The sequence below is a fragment of the Aphelocoma coerulescens genome, chromosome 7 (genome assembly GCF_041296385.1).
Source record: "Aphelocoma coerulescens isolate FSJ_1873_10779 chromosome 7, UR_Acoe_1.0, whole genome shotgun sequence".
NCBI lineage: Eukaryota > Metazoa > Chordata > Aves > Passeriformes > Corvidae > Aphelocoma > Aphelocoma coerulescens.
In genome coordinates, this window is record NC_091021.1 from 39716185 (window position 1) to 39730538 (window position 14354).

The window sequence follows — 14354 nt, forward strand, 5'->3', positions numbered from 1 at the left end:
TTTTTTTTTTCCTAAGTTTTTCTAAGTTAACTATCCAATTTCATTCAGCTTTTCTGAAACACTATCTGTTGTTACATGTGTTTTCAGTGCCGGTGCACTCTCAGCTCTGGCTGTGCATGAGGCTGGGGTTGCCAAGGGTGTTCTGCTGCCCCCAGGGCTGTGTTCCCATGCCCAGCTGGTCAGGCTGGCTGCTGCCCTGCTGGCTTGGGAGTCTCAGTTGTTCCTTGGCACTGGGTTGCGAAATGAAGTAGCGTTCATCAGGACTATGTCCAGGTGTAGTATTCCAGACACTTTCTGAATTCACACCCAGAGAATTAGTGCTTTCCAGGGTCACCTGGAAAGCGCCAGCAAGTCCCAGGACTACCTGTTTTTGGTGGCAGTGCTGGTTAATTTTTTGAGGGGGAACATAGGATTGCTTAGGTTCCTGGAACAGGGTCTGGCAGAGCGGGTAGAAGAATCAGCTGTATTGGTGAATTCAAGAAGATAGCTGTTAGAAAAGTTGAAGACTGAAAATTACCGCATTTACTTAAAATACTTGTGAAAATATCTACTTATCTGTCTCAACAAGAAAAGCAAAATACTGATTTTCCTGGTTTCCAGTTGCTTGTAAGGTTTAATACCAGTTTATGGAGTTTAGTATATGGCATTTTATTAGAGAAATCCCGCCGTACTAAGAATTTAAAGTTACGCAAAGTTTTATATCCTGCATATAGTTGTAAATGTGTTGTTGATGTAGATATTTAAAATGGAAGCTAAAGGACAAATAAAACAACACATTAAGTCTGTAGGGGTGCTTGAGTCTGGCTGGCAGCTCTGCCTGAGCAACGCGCCCGGATTGCTGGGAACAGCCCGTTGCTGCTCCTGCCTCACAGCACAGATGTATTCCAATGATGGAGGCGTAGCCAAGTAGTGAACTGAAATACTACAGGAATATGTGTGAAGTACATACATTTTAAACAGAATTATATTTTTAGCTTTTTACAGCTTTTCACCATTTTACAAATATTTAATAAATAATACTTAATTTTTTTCATCTGTTGCCTTTTTTTGATGACAACAGCGGTATAGCCAAGCAGGAAGGTAGGCGATGGAAATCACTGCTTTTCTCTCAAGTGGTGCTGTTTAAACCAGAAATACTTTTCACCTTATGGAGTACTTGCAAAGATAGTAGGTTTAAACTGTTTCATGTCATGCAAAACCTGTGAAAGATGCACTGGGGATTGACCTGTCCAGTCAAGGAACTATAATTGTGTTTACGTAATTTTTAAAAAAATAGCAAACTGCTTCACAAAATCAGAAGTCTGCAATTTCCCTAAATGCCAGTGTTATTCCTGAAGCCTTGCTGTCCTGTGCACAGGTGCTGGATGGGACCTGGCTGGGACCTCCACCAGCCTCTTCTACCTTAGCAGAGTGGCACAGCCACTGAGAGGGATGCAGGCCCCTGCTCTAACCTGGAAATCCAAAGCTGGAAAGTGTTTGTTTGAGAGCTGCCACATGAAAATGTAAAGTAATGCCGGTGGTCCTTAGTGTGTTGTCTCTAAATGACTTAATGCAAAACCTTTTCCGTTTATCAGATTTTTATTTTTTCCAGATTGGCAGCTGCTTCAATTTTGTGTCTAAGATAGCTTTGAACTAAAGTAGTGAAATGGCAAAGAAAAGGTGTGAAATTAAGAAAGGGGCAAAACTAAAAAAACTACCAAACAACAAAAAAATCAAACTAATCAAATCCTCAAACAAAAAAAACCCAATCCAGATCCTTAAAAATGCAAGTGAGGAAAAAAATCAAAAGGGTCCAAAAAAAAAAAAGCATAGATGGATTTCAGCACAGTTTGTATGCATGCTCCATCTCCAGTTTTGTGTTACTGTCATATTTGTCTCTATCTTCTCTAATTGAAACTGTACATCATACCAAGCTGTTATGATATTTCTGATAGAGGAATATCTCTGCATGTCTACTCTACTAACCTGATTCTTTTTCAAGGATAGTAGTCGGCTAAAATTTAGCATTTTCCGAAGTGCAGCTCACCACGTGGGCACTCTTTGGATATCTTAGTTGTTACTGTCGGGAAGAGACAGCATTGCAACTAATTCCAGCAGCAGCTCAGCATGGGCATTGCAGTATGTCACCACAGTGGCTTTTAAACAGTGGAATGAAATGCGCTGAACTTAATGCTCAAAGCTGAAAGATTTGCTGTCTTCAGAACATTGCACCTGCTAGGTGAAAAAATCAGGTGATATCAGTAGGTGATGTATGCTGGACCTGTTCCAAAATCATTTAATAAGAGTCAAGTTAAATGCTTAACCAGTTGAAGTATTGACGAAGCAGCTTTCTTCATGTGACCCACGGTCAGAGCAGCCTTTTTCATTCCTACATTCTGTACTTGTAAAGGAAGTTCAAGTAGTCAGGTATGTTGGGCAGGGACGTGCTCCAGGTTACAGTCTTGTGTGTGTGACAATAAAGTATTTGTGTGTATTCAGTGTGTGTGTTACCATTGCCAGAAACACTGAGCCATGTTGCCTCAGTGTAAGGAATTGAGTTTCCAGAAAGTCTGAAGAGTAGAGTAAAGGGCAAGAGTGGAAAACTTGATATTTAGGTAGCGTGAGAATTCTGTGGCCAGAGGTTGACTTTAAGAGACTTGAAGCCTACATTAGAATTCTCCCTTTTCCTGAAGTCTCATTGTAATTCTAGTTCAGTTTGTGCTAGCATGTGTCTTTAGCACTCTTACACAAATATTTTGTTTCCAAAAAGGTTCCTAAATGGTTGATTTTATTTTAGGAAACAAGTATCTCGTGCTGTTCAGTTGCTGAGCTAGTTTTCTGTAATCAGTAGCTGTGGTAGAAAAAAGTAAAATAAAAAAATCATTTAGAAATTGCTACATCTTACCCAAAATCATAGTCTCATGCTGATACTTAGGCACAATAAAATCTGATGGACGTGGCTGTTTTTCCTTTAAAGAGCTTTTAGTTTAGAAAATAGCTTATAATCACTGCAAAAAACAACATATTATTCAAAGTTTGATATTTTATATTTAGAGTAAGGAAATAACATTTTCTCATAAAAATATTTAGAATATCTGATGTTAATAACACATGGATGAATTCTGCATTTGTCTGCAGAGGTGGTCATGCATCAATACTACTGTCAGCATGGGAAAGCACATGCTCGGTGGAAGGACAAAAGGGTGAAGATAGTTTGATAAAAAGCCATTACTGGAAAAATGCAGGAGAAGGTTGAATTTTGCACTGATATCAGATACCTGCTTGGTCTGTGCCGTAGTTGGCTCTGAAGGCATCTCTCTAACCTGGACATCTGTCTCCTCCTCACTCTCAGAATTGTAGCTGTGTGTCAGGTGGTTTGACTTGTTCTGTATGAAGGACCGGAATTCTCTCTGGAAAACTGGAAACTGAAGAAACAGTGAAGAAAATGAACAGAAACAGACCTACGATTTTTGAACTGCTTTACATGTAGAAGCCAGATGCTCTAGAGTGGTGATCCTCAAACCTCCTTTGCTGGACCCTGCCACGAGCAGTGACTGCTCCTGTCTGAACAGAATGTTTGGTGCTGCTGGTACACAGATGTCTGTGGGCTGTGTATGCTGGTTGTGCTGTGCTGCTGGTGGCACACACTGGTGTGGGCTGTTACCGACATCATGGCACCTTAAACAGGAATTGTGTGTCATAAGTCATGCTCTCACCTGTCCTGTTGCAGACAGGTTACGCTGCTTGGTGCTGTGACATACAGTAAGTTACAGTAAATAATTCCCACTGACTAATAGAAAATTGAACTCGATAACCAATGGTTTGGTTGTCAGGTGTAAAGCACTGCAGAGTGGTATCTACATGGACTGTTGACATTTTATCTGCTTGGGGGGTTTTGTACAGTTTTCTATGATTAATTAAAAATACAATAAAAAGCCCAAACTAACCACATGTTTCATTTGTGTGATAATTTTTTTTTCTTTCTGCAGCTCTACTGAGAAGTCATTTCCTTGGAGATCCTCAGGTATTATCTTTTATGTACAATTTGCTTTAAGCCCAAGTAGATTTATTTTCTTGGCATTCATTGCTTGTTTTGACAGAAATGAAACATTTAGCAGTAATGCTACATATCTTTTCCAAGTATCTTTTTTAAAGTATGACATTAATGTCTTCTTTGTCACACATGGGACACATGTGTGTTCCTGTGTTACTGTAAAAGGTGCTTGAGCTTACAGGTATTTGCAAGTACTTTTCTTGTATCTTTATGTGCCTTTGCATTTCTGTGTGAACTGTGACTGTAACACAAGGCTTGTCATGTATTGGGTCTTCTTTGCAATTAGTTAATATTTACTTGAGAGTCTTCCCTCTGGCAGGTAAGGATCATGAAAAAATACTGCATGTTTTAAGCCTGAAAAATGGACATTTTTTCTTTTTACTGATGTTCTTACTTAACTGAGAAAATCTCCAATAAGTGAAGGTTTTTCTGAGAGTGCTTTTTCTGCTTTTGTATCTCAGGATAGTGTGAACTTTCTTTCCAAAAGAAACATTTTTCTTGTACTGCTACATCTGCTCCTGATTATATTGGGGGAAAGGGTAGGACTGTTTCTTCAAGGTGGCATTCCCTGGTCTGTTGGAATAATCTGTCCTGCCCCTGACAGGTCAGAGCATGGAGCTCTGAGAGGTTGAGTGCATCAGTTATGGTGTTTAACATTGCGGAGTCGCGCTCTGCACTCCGTGGGCTCTGGAGTGAGGGGGGCACATGCAGGAGCCACCGTGGGACAGGCACAGACAATGGCTCCTTCAAGTCACTTCTTGTGCTGGATGACTGGGTGCTCTTGTCATGCTGGCCAAAAGTGGCCCACTGCAATCCCAATGCAGTTGGCATTGTAGAGTGAGAGTTGCCTGAATCCCATTCTGCAGAGCGTTCCTGTCCCACTTGTACATACGGGGTGCTGTCTGTCCTCGGAGCTGTGCTGGCTGCTGCACAGGGACCCTGCCTGCTGCTCCTTGTTCAATCAAGCATATTCATAATTACTGTAATTGGGATTATTTTATATCCCATTCCTAGTTTTTGTTTTATTTGGAGATTAAGCTCTTAAACTTGTGCTTAATTGTATTTTCATGGTTTCTGTTGCTGCAGCTGAGGTGAGGCACACGTTAGCTTTTTTCCTCTCTTTTAAAGCTAATGTTCTCAACAGCCTACTTGTCCTGCCATTTAACTTTCGCTAGTCATGGTCATGCTTTCCAGGTATTCTTTCAACAGTGGTTTTAAACAGAAGTCAAATTTGTTTTTTCAAGTAATTGAGAAACCAGTCTTACATATTTTTTCAATGTGAATGTTGGTTTTGTGGGTTTTGTTTGTTGGCAATTTTTTAACTCACATTGTTTCCCCTTGTTCTATAATGTCCCAATGACATTTCACAACTGGTACAGATTCCTTCTGAGAGCTCTCAGCTGTTGTTTTACTTACTTATTTCAGCCAATTGTGTTCCATTGCTTTATTTCCTCTTCTGATTTTCCTGTAACTTACTCATTTTTCTCCTTAACCTTCCATTAGTTTCTTCCTTTTTGTTTCTTTCTTTCTCTTTCTTTCCTTCTTTCTTTCATCCAGCTCATGTTTTTGTTTTATCCTTTAATTCTCTCCTCACGTTTGTGTGTTTTTATTTAGAACTCTCCTATGCACATCTCTGCTAAGAAGTCACTTGACATATGGCAAAAATTCTACTTCTGTTTCAATGCTGTATGTGTTAATGCAAACCTAGATATGTATTTCTCACATCTCTGTATTCAAAGTAGTCTTTCCTGCAGTAATTGCTCAGAAGTGAGCATGTTGGAAAAAACCCTATTTCTTGCTTATAATTTCCCAATCTACATCTCCTTTCCTGTTTACAGTTATGTTGTGATTGTGGCATGATTGTGGGCTTTATTCTCCAGTTCACCATGGATCTTTGTTTTGTAGAAGTGTTACTAGATGCTGCTTTATGAACTGTAATCTGAAAATGCTGGAGTTAAAGATGGATAAAAACACTGCCTTAAATCACCTTTTTTATGACTGTAGGTAGTGGTTTACGTCAAAAGCATCAGTGGACGATAAGATGTGACTGTAGCTATAATTGCTTTCTGCATCAGTAGAATTATACAGAATTTTTCACAGAAGTGTAAAGTGATGTTGTTTTGCAGATGCTTATAAATAGAATATTAGATCAGCCATTTGTAAGAAGGCTATTGTTTTATTCAGGGCATTCCTCCTGTTTCATGATAGTGGAGTCAGATAGAAAGACAACAATTCATTTTATTCTGCATTCTTGCCTTTGTTAAACAGCCTAAACAGTCTTTATTTTTTAGCCCTATAAAGGCTTTGGCCTGGTGGGCAGTGTGTGATGGGAGTGAGGTTGGACTCAAAGCTCTGTCCTGGGAACATCTGCACTGAACAGCACAATTGGACCTTATTCTTCCTGTGTGTCTCTTCCCAAACTGATTGTCAATTTGACATTGATTTAGTATCATGTAATATCCAGTAACGGAGATAATAGGGCCTTGTATTAGATAAACAAAATGACTGAAGATTAAGGTATTGAAGTTGGATGTAATCCTAATGTAAATGTCCAAGTCCTCCAAGTGCTTTATTCCGAAGAACATGGAACATCCACTGGTGGCTGTTACCATCTGGTGTTGAGCTGGTGTAACAGGCTGTGAAGTGAGTTCTTGCAGTGTTGATTCTCTGGATCATTTCTAGGCATACTGACAATTAAACTAATGGAAGTGTAGTAATACTTCTTATTAAATCTTAATTAAATTTGGTCATTATTAAATCTTAATTAAATTTGGTCATGATACTCCTATTCTAGTAAATTAACTAGCATCAAATTTTACAAGATAGTTTTGACCTATGGGCATACTACTGATAAATAACTGCTGACTTCCTGGGATTTCTAAGATTTATTGATTTTTTTTTTTTTTAAATCTGACTAGTGTTCGAGCGTCCTTCAAAATAGCAATTGCTGAGTAACATTTTTAGTATGAATGTTCCATTATGGCTCATTATGCAGATAGTGAGACACCAGCGTTTTGTGTCCAGCCACTGGTAAAAGCCAGAGTATTTCTGTGCAGCAGGCATCACTGCCCAGAGCCCACAGCTCCTGGCACTGAGCAGTCCTTGGGACTGGGCTGGTGGTCCTTGGCATGTTCCCTTTGGGTTCACTCCAGGCTCATTCATGGATTACTGCAGCAAGAATTTACGTTTCAGGTGTTATGTTTAAGCATAACCTCCACTGCCTACTCTGCTTCCTCAGGGAGGTTTAGCTTGGATATTAGGGAAAATTCTTCATGGAAAGGGCTGCCCAGGACTGGGGTGGAGTGCCCATCCCTGGAGGGATTTTAAAGCCATGTGGATGTGGCACTTTGGGGACAAGTGGTGGCCTTGTGCTGGGGGAACAGTTGGACTCGATGGTCTCAGAGGGCTTTTCCGACCTAAACTGTTCTGTGGTTCTGTACTGCATCTCTGCTGCCTGCATACATGATAATTGAATGCTTAATATTTCTGTTAAAATAATGTTGATTCAGTATCTTCATCTTTGTCCTTTTTTTCCCAGATTGTTTAGGTTTTTCCTTTCTTCATAAGAGCATTGCTGTGCCTCCTTTGCCTTTCTTTACCACACTGTCATTTGTCTGTACAGTTCAGCTGACATTCTTGGAACCAAAGTTAGCTTAAGAGGCACATATTTAAATAGTAGTTTACTAAGTAAAAAAAAAAAGTATAGAAATTTGCTGCATCTGGTGTTCATAGTACACAAACAGGGATGAAATTCAGCTCAGCTTTTTATATCTGGAGGTGTTGATTACAGGCCCTTAAGACAAGGATAGCTGTCCACTGGGCACTGCTGCACAGTTGCACAGTGTTTCTGTTCTTCAGAGTATACTAGGTAATCAATTAATTTTTCATTAAAATAGGTTGGAACATATATTTGAAAAATTAGAATTGTAGAACTACATCAAAACTTTCAGGAGACAAAATTCTCAGAGATTTGTATTAACATTGTCTTCATTGTGTTTGGGAGATGATACCTGTCTGCCAGTAAGCTGATTCTGTTTGGTGTAAGTCCTTCATTAGTATGTATGAGAAAATAATGATTATTGAGTTTGCAGAAAACTTGCATACAAAACACTGGATTTATCTAAATAATTTGTTCTTTCAGATCCTCCGCCCACCAGTGTAAGCAAACCCCAGGTGTCAGAGGGAGTTCACACCAATGCCTATGATACTAGGACAGAAGCAGAGCAAGGGACTCTCTACTCACCAGAGCAGACATCTCTCCATGAAAGTGAGGGTCTGTTGTGTGCATTTTAAATATTAGAATATATTTCTGTATTGACAGTATGAAAACATAATACAGTTATGAATGCAGCAAATAACAAAGTTATATAATAATTTGTGAATTTGTTTGATGATTTTATTCTTATGCTGGCTTCATATCTACAGGGTCTGTAGGTAACTCAAGAAGTTCAACACAAATGAATTCTTATTCTGACAGTGGTTACCAGGAAATAAGCAGTTTCCATAACAGCCAAAACTTGAACAAGTCAGAGATCAGACAGCAGCATTCCCTTGGTGGACCCCCCAACAACCATGTGGTGAGGAGCTCACGCGCTGAAGGGCAGACGTCAGTCCAGGTACTCTGATCAGTGCACTGCACCTCTGGCTGTGCACAGGCTCCAGTGGGGTTTAGAGACAGTAGCTGTATAGCTGGGCTCCCCTTTGTATGGGCTGGAGTTAATGTTACAAAGTTACAGTGTTTGTTTAACCCTTTCACTGGTTAAAAAGCCGGAATGGCTTGCAGCAGACACTCGTTTGCTGGCATCAGCGCACGTGTGATCTGGGTCATTCACAGGAGATGAAGTGAAGTAGCACTCCTGACTTCACAGTACACTGCTATCGTCATATCAAGAAAGTATCACTCAAAATTCATTGGGAAATGGGGGAAAACTTCCAAGAAGTTAGCCTATATGTAAGCATAGTTGTTAAAGGAAGATGCTGGTTTTGTTCCCGTACATTCTATGGTTTCTAGCTTTTCCCTCCTTTTTTGGTAAATGGAATGATAGTAAGACTGTAATTGTCAGAACATTCCTAGATTATACCAGAACTCTTTGTGTTACTGTTCCTGAATTTCCAGAGTGGTTGAGTAGTAAGGAAGGAAAGCATAGGTGCAGATTAACATAGCAAGCCAAATGAGAATGAGAAACAGGTGGTTTTTTAATGTTAAATTGTCATTTTATATACTAAGAAGCACTGGTTAGAAAAAAGTTAGAGAGAAACTTGAAGGAATTAGGTTTAGGGTAAAAGCTACACTCCAGCTGCCTCTATAGACCGTTAAGTTGTGTGCGTTTCCTGCTGACTCCTGTCTTGCAGGAGAACAATATCGACTGTGTGACCTTAATGATAAAATTCATAAATGTTTTTGATTTTCAACAGCCTTCAGCAAATACTGCTACCAACCGAGTCATGAGACGGGTCAGTTCGGTGCCATCCAGAGCACAGTCTCCCTCCTACATGGTCAGCACCGGCGTCTCCCCGTCGCGGGGGTCGCTGAGGACGTCTCTGGGGAGCGGGTATGGTTCTCCCAGCGTTGCTGAGCAGAGATCCCTGGCTTCCCACGCATACTCATCCACCACCCTGCCCGTGCAGCGGGCAGGGTCCCCGTACGCTGGGCACAGACCTGCCTCCCCCTCGGCCGTGCGGCGCGTCGGCTCGCTCACCTCCCGGCAGGCAAACCCCAGCAGCGGCACTGCCCAGTACCAGACAGCAGGCAGAGTTGGCTCTCCTCTTGCCCTTACTGATGTGCAAACCAGAGTGGGATCTCCATCCCAAACTCAGCTGGGATCCTCTTCCCCGAAGCGTTCTGGCATGACGGCAGTTCCACAGCACTTGGGAACAACGCTGCAGAGGACAATTCATGACATGGAACAGTATGGACAGCAGTATGATATCTATGAGAGGATGGTCCCCCCACGGCCAGATAGCCTCACAGGTGAGTAATGGGCACAGACACAGATAAAATGCAGCACAAACCACAGCTGTAGAAAACCCAGAATGCAGTCATGGTGTTGTGGATGAAACGTTGTAGTGCTGAGACATAATTGGGGTGGATGTGTCAGGTCAGTTGTAAATACTGATGTCAAACACTCTGTATCAATCACAAGTTCCTGGTGAATACTGGCTTTCTCTATGATTACTAATTGGTGGCTATGCATTGAATTAAATCCTATGATTTAAGTTGCTAACTGAAATTCTAAGTCTTTCAGAGGCATGTCAACATTTTCAAAGATAAAAGTACATTTAAATATGTGTGCAGGCTAAACATAAAGTAAAACATACTAGCCTGGAACTAATTTTATGTCTAGCTCTTTCTTAAAATATAAACTTAGTACTGCTGAATAATAGGGGTTTTTTTTCCACTAGTATTTCTAGACTATCTCATCCTTCAAGTTAAATATAGGGTAGCCATTTTAATACTATCTTAAAATAGAGTTCTAAAAGGTAGAATCTATTCATCTGAGAGGCAGTTCTTGTTAACATGCAGTTACTTTACATTTTAAGTTTTGTGTGTTACTGATTTTGTTCTGACCTTCATCTGAATGAGCATAGACAAGGTGATTTTCCAATTAGACCATGTGCCCTTCAGAACAGATGGCAATTTCTGGTTTTTCTTTTGAACTGTTATAGTGCAGGAAACTCCAAAATGCTCTCATCCCTCAGCAAAAGGTATAATGTGTCTTCTCCCTTGCCTCTCTTTGCAAGACTTAATATTATGTGCCAGTTTGATAAGGGATTGGGAATGAGTTTGATGGGAAAGGCTGTTTAGAAGTGTAAATGTGTACAGGCCAGTTGTGGTAAAACAGCAGTCTTGCCCTCTTAAAATATTAGTCAGGTACTTTAGCACTGCTTGGAGATAACATCTTATCTAAACAGGTGAACTGATGTATCTTGAGAAAAAATAGTTACTGAGATAGTGAATCAGTGATTCAGAAACAGACACTTTAAAGTTAATGCTTTTAGAGTGAAAGAAGATATTAGCGACATGGTAGTCCAAGCTGAGAGAGCATGTTATTTTATAGCTGTCTGAACTGTAACCTTTCCAGGAAACTTGAAGTGCTATAACTTCCCTGTGCTTGATGTTACAAATTAAGTAAGAATTCCTCAGTATTGTTAAAAAAGCTCTTACATATTCTAATATAAATTAATTTTCATGTGTCTTTAGAGGAAGCAGCTGAAATCTGAAACTCAAATTTGTATATGATCAGTTTTCTGAGAGGAAAGTTTGGATGTGGGAAAGGTTTAGGGTACTGTGGCAGCCTTCAGTATAATCCAGAGCTAGTCCCTGCTGTGTAAGCAAGAGGAGAGAGTGGACATATGATCAGCTACTCTTCTGTGCTTACAGTCTCCATGTCCATGGGCTGCATGTTCTGGGAGAACAGTAATGTTGGAGATGACTGTCTTCCCAGGAGGCGGCATTGTCACCTGGAGCTGTGGGCCTCGCTGCCCTCTTTACCTGCTCAAGTCCTTCTGTTCTCACCACCTGTAGATGCGTTTTCTTAGTGATGGCCCAAAGGTTCCCTTGCAGACACTGTGGCAGAGCAGTCTGGGATTTTGAGGGGGGAAATACTCAGATGTAGGATACATTCGGTTAAACATCACTACTCCATTGTACTTTTGAACTTGTTCTGTAATCTCCATCATTTCATCATCCTTGTATAGCTAACTTCACATGTTCTGTTGCTTTGAAAACTGCCAAAGCTTTAGTGCCTGCGGTGGTAATGCCAAAGTCGACAAAGTTGTATACATTTTATATGAAATATTAATATATAGCAAGGTGAAAAAATCTCATCCAACTGCAGCATTGCTATTTATATATATGCAGACCATGGGCTATTTAAACCTTTATAAAGATTTTTCTCCATGTGCTTACTTTTCTGCTGCCACTATCAAGCAGATGTTTGCTCTTACTACTATGGACTGTTTCAGTTTCAGTATTACAACCAGCTGTAGTCTGTGCCCTCTGTCACGACAGGATTTCTGTCAGGTCCATACTTACCCTGTCATTGCTGAATCTGTACACTTCACATGCTGATTCAGCTTTTATTCTCTGTGGTTTAGACTGCAAATGACAAAAGAAATTAAGTCAGAAAACTTCCAAGTTGTCAGTGCATGGACAAAACTTTTGGTCAAGGAACTGCTGCTTTGTCAGTGAGCCTTTCAGTATGGGCCATTTAATAATGGAAAAAATGTAATGAGTAAGTCTTTGTAACTGTAGATTTAACCAACACCTTTTCTTGTCTAAGGGAAGAAAGATTCAATCCTGACAGCTCTGTTGCTTTGCTGAAGATGGGCCACGTAGACATTTCCCTGTGCTTGGTTGCAGGCCTGAGGAGTTCGTACGCGAGCCAGCACAGCCAGCTGGGGCAGGAGCTGCGCTCGGCCGTGTCCCCAGACATGCACATCACCCCCATCTACGAGGGCAGGACGTTCTACAGCCCCGTGTACCGCAGCCCCAACCACGGCGCCGTCGAGCTGCACCACGGCTCCCAGGCCGCCCTGTTCCGCACTGGCTCCGGTGGGTGACAGCCTCGGGCTCTGTCCGAGCCTGCTGTTCTGGGGCACGGGGCATAGCAGGGGAGACATGGAATGCCAGTACAGAAGGAAGAACTAGAGGGTGTCAATTAATGGAGATAGAAGCTAGGTTTGAAGGACTTAAAATAACCTGTAAGAATTAAAAGGCTCTTTTGATGTTTGCAGGGAATGCTTGGGGCTATATATCACTGTCAGCCTGGGGTCAGAGTGTTTTCTGTTTGATAGCACACACGCCGGTACATCCCAGATACGTGTATTTCATGACACACAGAATTTATTGCTTTCTTTCTTGCATTCTTTGTGCATCACTCTTTTATGAATTGAGTTGGTTCATGGTTTTTTTTATTCATCAATATAGTAAAACAAGAGCTTTCCACTAAAATTACCTACCGCATCTTTCACAGTAGAAATACTGTTTTACCCAACTTCTCAGCAAAGCATAATGGTAAATACTACAGCTGAAGATTATCTATTGGAACCAAAATATTCCCCTAGTATCTCACAGAAGTGCTACTCATGTATTGTGAAGAGCAGAGGCATTAGTTTAGTATTAGGATTTATTTTCTGTAGAGAGAACTGTAATGCATGTTGCAATGCAGTTTGTTCTTTAAGGTTGATTAATAATTTGTATAGTTGTTTCCAAAAACTCTTAAGATATTAAGAGTGATTTAGTTAAGTAACCTCTCTAGAAGTATTTATAGAGAACTGTCCGATTCCTATGTCATGTTTTCACACACTTGAAAATGTCTTTTTAATGTTTGCTAATGTAACTGCAATACCAAGAGAACAGAGTGCTGAAGGAGGCACCAGTTTTTGCAATTTTCCTGCCTTCTACAGCCTAGCATAAATGGAGTTTGTCAGGATGTGCCAATGAAGAAATACAACTGGAAACTGGAATTCTTTGTTTACTTGTCTACTTAATACCACTTACCTTGGAAGAACAAGAGCCACCACAAGAGCTCTGTTCAGACAGGAAGATGCATGTTCTTGTTCCTGAACCACTCAGCTTCATTTTTGCAGTGATCCACATATTACCTTTTGTTAGGGAAAATGTACATATAGTTAGGAAAAGCAAAATATCATATAAACAATATGAATTTTTGTTTACTTTTTTTTTCCTTTTTGGTACAATAGGTGAATTGATATTATGAACTTAGAAAACACTTTGCACCCAGATTTCTGCTTGTTGGCATGGGATGCTTTTCCTACTTTAAATATTTGTTGAGGGAAGCTGAGGGACAAGTCTGATCCCACAAAACTTTTCATTCTGTAACTAACCTTTCCATCTTCCACGGGACACTGAGGAATTGCTCCCTGAAATCTGGCATCAGCTTCCAGCATTGAGCACAGTACGCCTTTTCAAGACTGATGGTTTTTTTGCTTGCACTGTTAAGTAGGTGTCACCCCTTCTCTTCAGCAGGCTCTTGTTACCTGGTTGGTTTTGACACTGTTTTATCCTAGGCATGGGTAATCTGCAGCGATCCTCCAGCCAGCGTAGCACCCTCACATACCAAAGAAACAACTACGGGCTGCCCACGGCGGCCGCGCTGGCAGAGCCACTGCGGGCAGTGCCGTTCCGGCTGCCCGAGCCCGGCTACGGCCGCCTGCACCCCGCGCCCGACGGCGGCACCACGCGCTCGCCTTCCATCGACAGCATCCACAAGGACCCCAGGCAAGTCCCCGCTCCAGGGCTCGCCCGTGGCTGCGGCCAGGGCTCAATGCATTCCTTGCACTCCTGTGGCAAGTGATC

The 14354-nt window shown here is 41.1% G+C and overlaps 1 protein-coding gene across 1 annotated transcript in view; it reads left to right on the plus strand.

The window, feature by feature from the left end:
* The window catches only part of PKP4 (plakophilin 4), a 49108-nt gene that overhangs the window by 14109 nt on the left and 20645 nt on the right, over positions 1 to 14354 (plus strand). The window contains exons 4-9 of the mRNA XM_069021381.1: positions 3969 to 4003; positions 8175 to 8306; positions 8459 to 8649; positions 9449 to 10004; positions 12396 to 12587; positions 14066 to 14280. Of these exons, the coding sequence (XP_068877482.1) occupies positions 3969 to 4003; positions 8175 to 8306; positions 8459 to 8649; positions 9449 to 10004; positions 12396 to 12587; positions 14066 to 14280 (1321 nt within the window). The remainder of the gene's footprint in view (positions 1 to 3968; positions 4004 to 8174; positions 8307 to 8458; positions 8650 to 9448; positions 10005 to 12395; positions 12588 to 14065; positions 14281 to 14354) is intronic.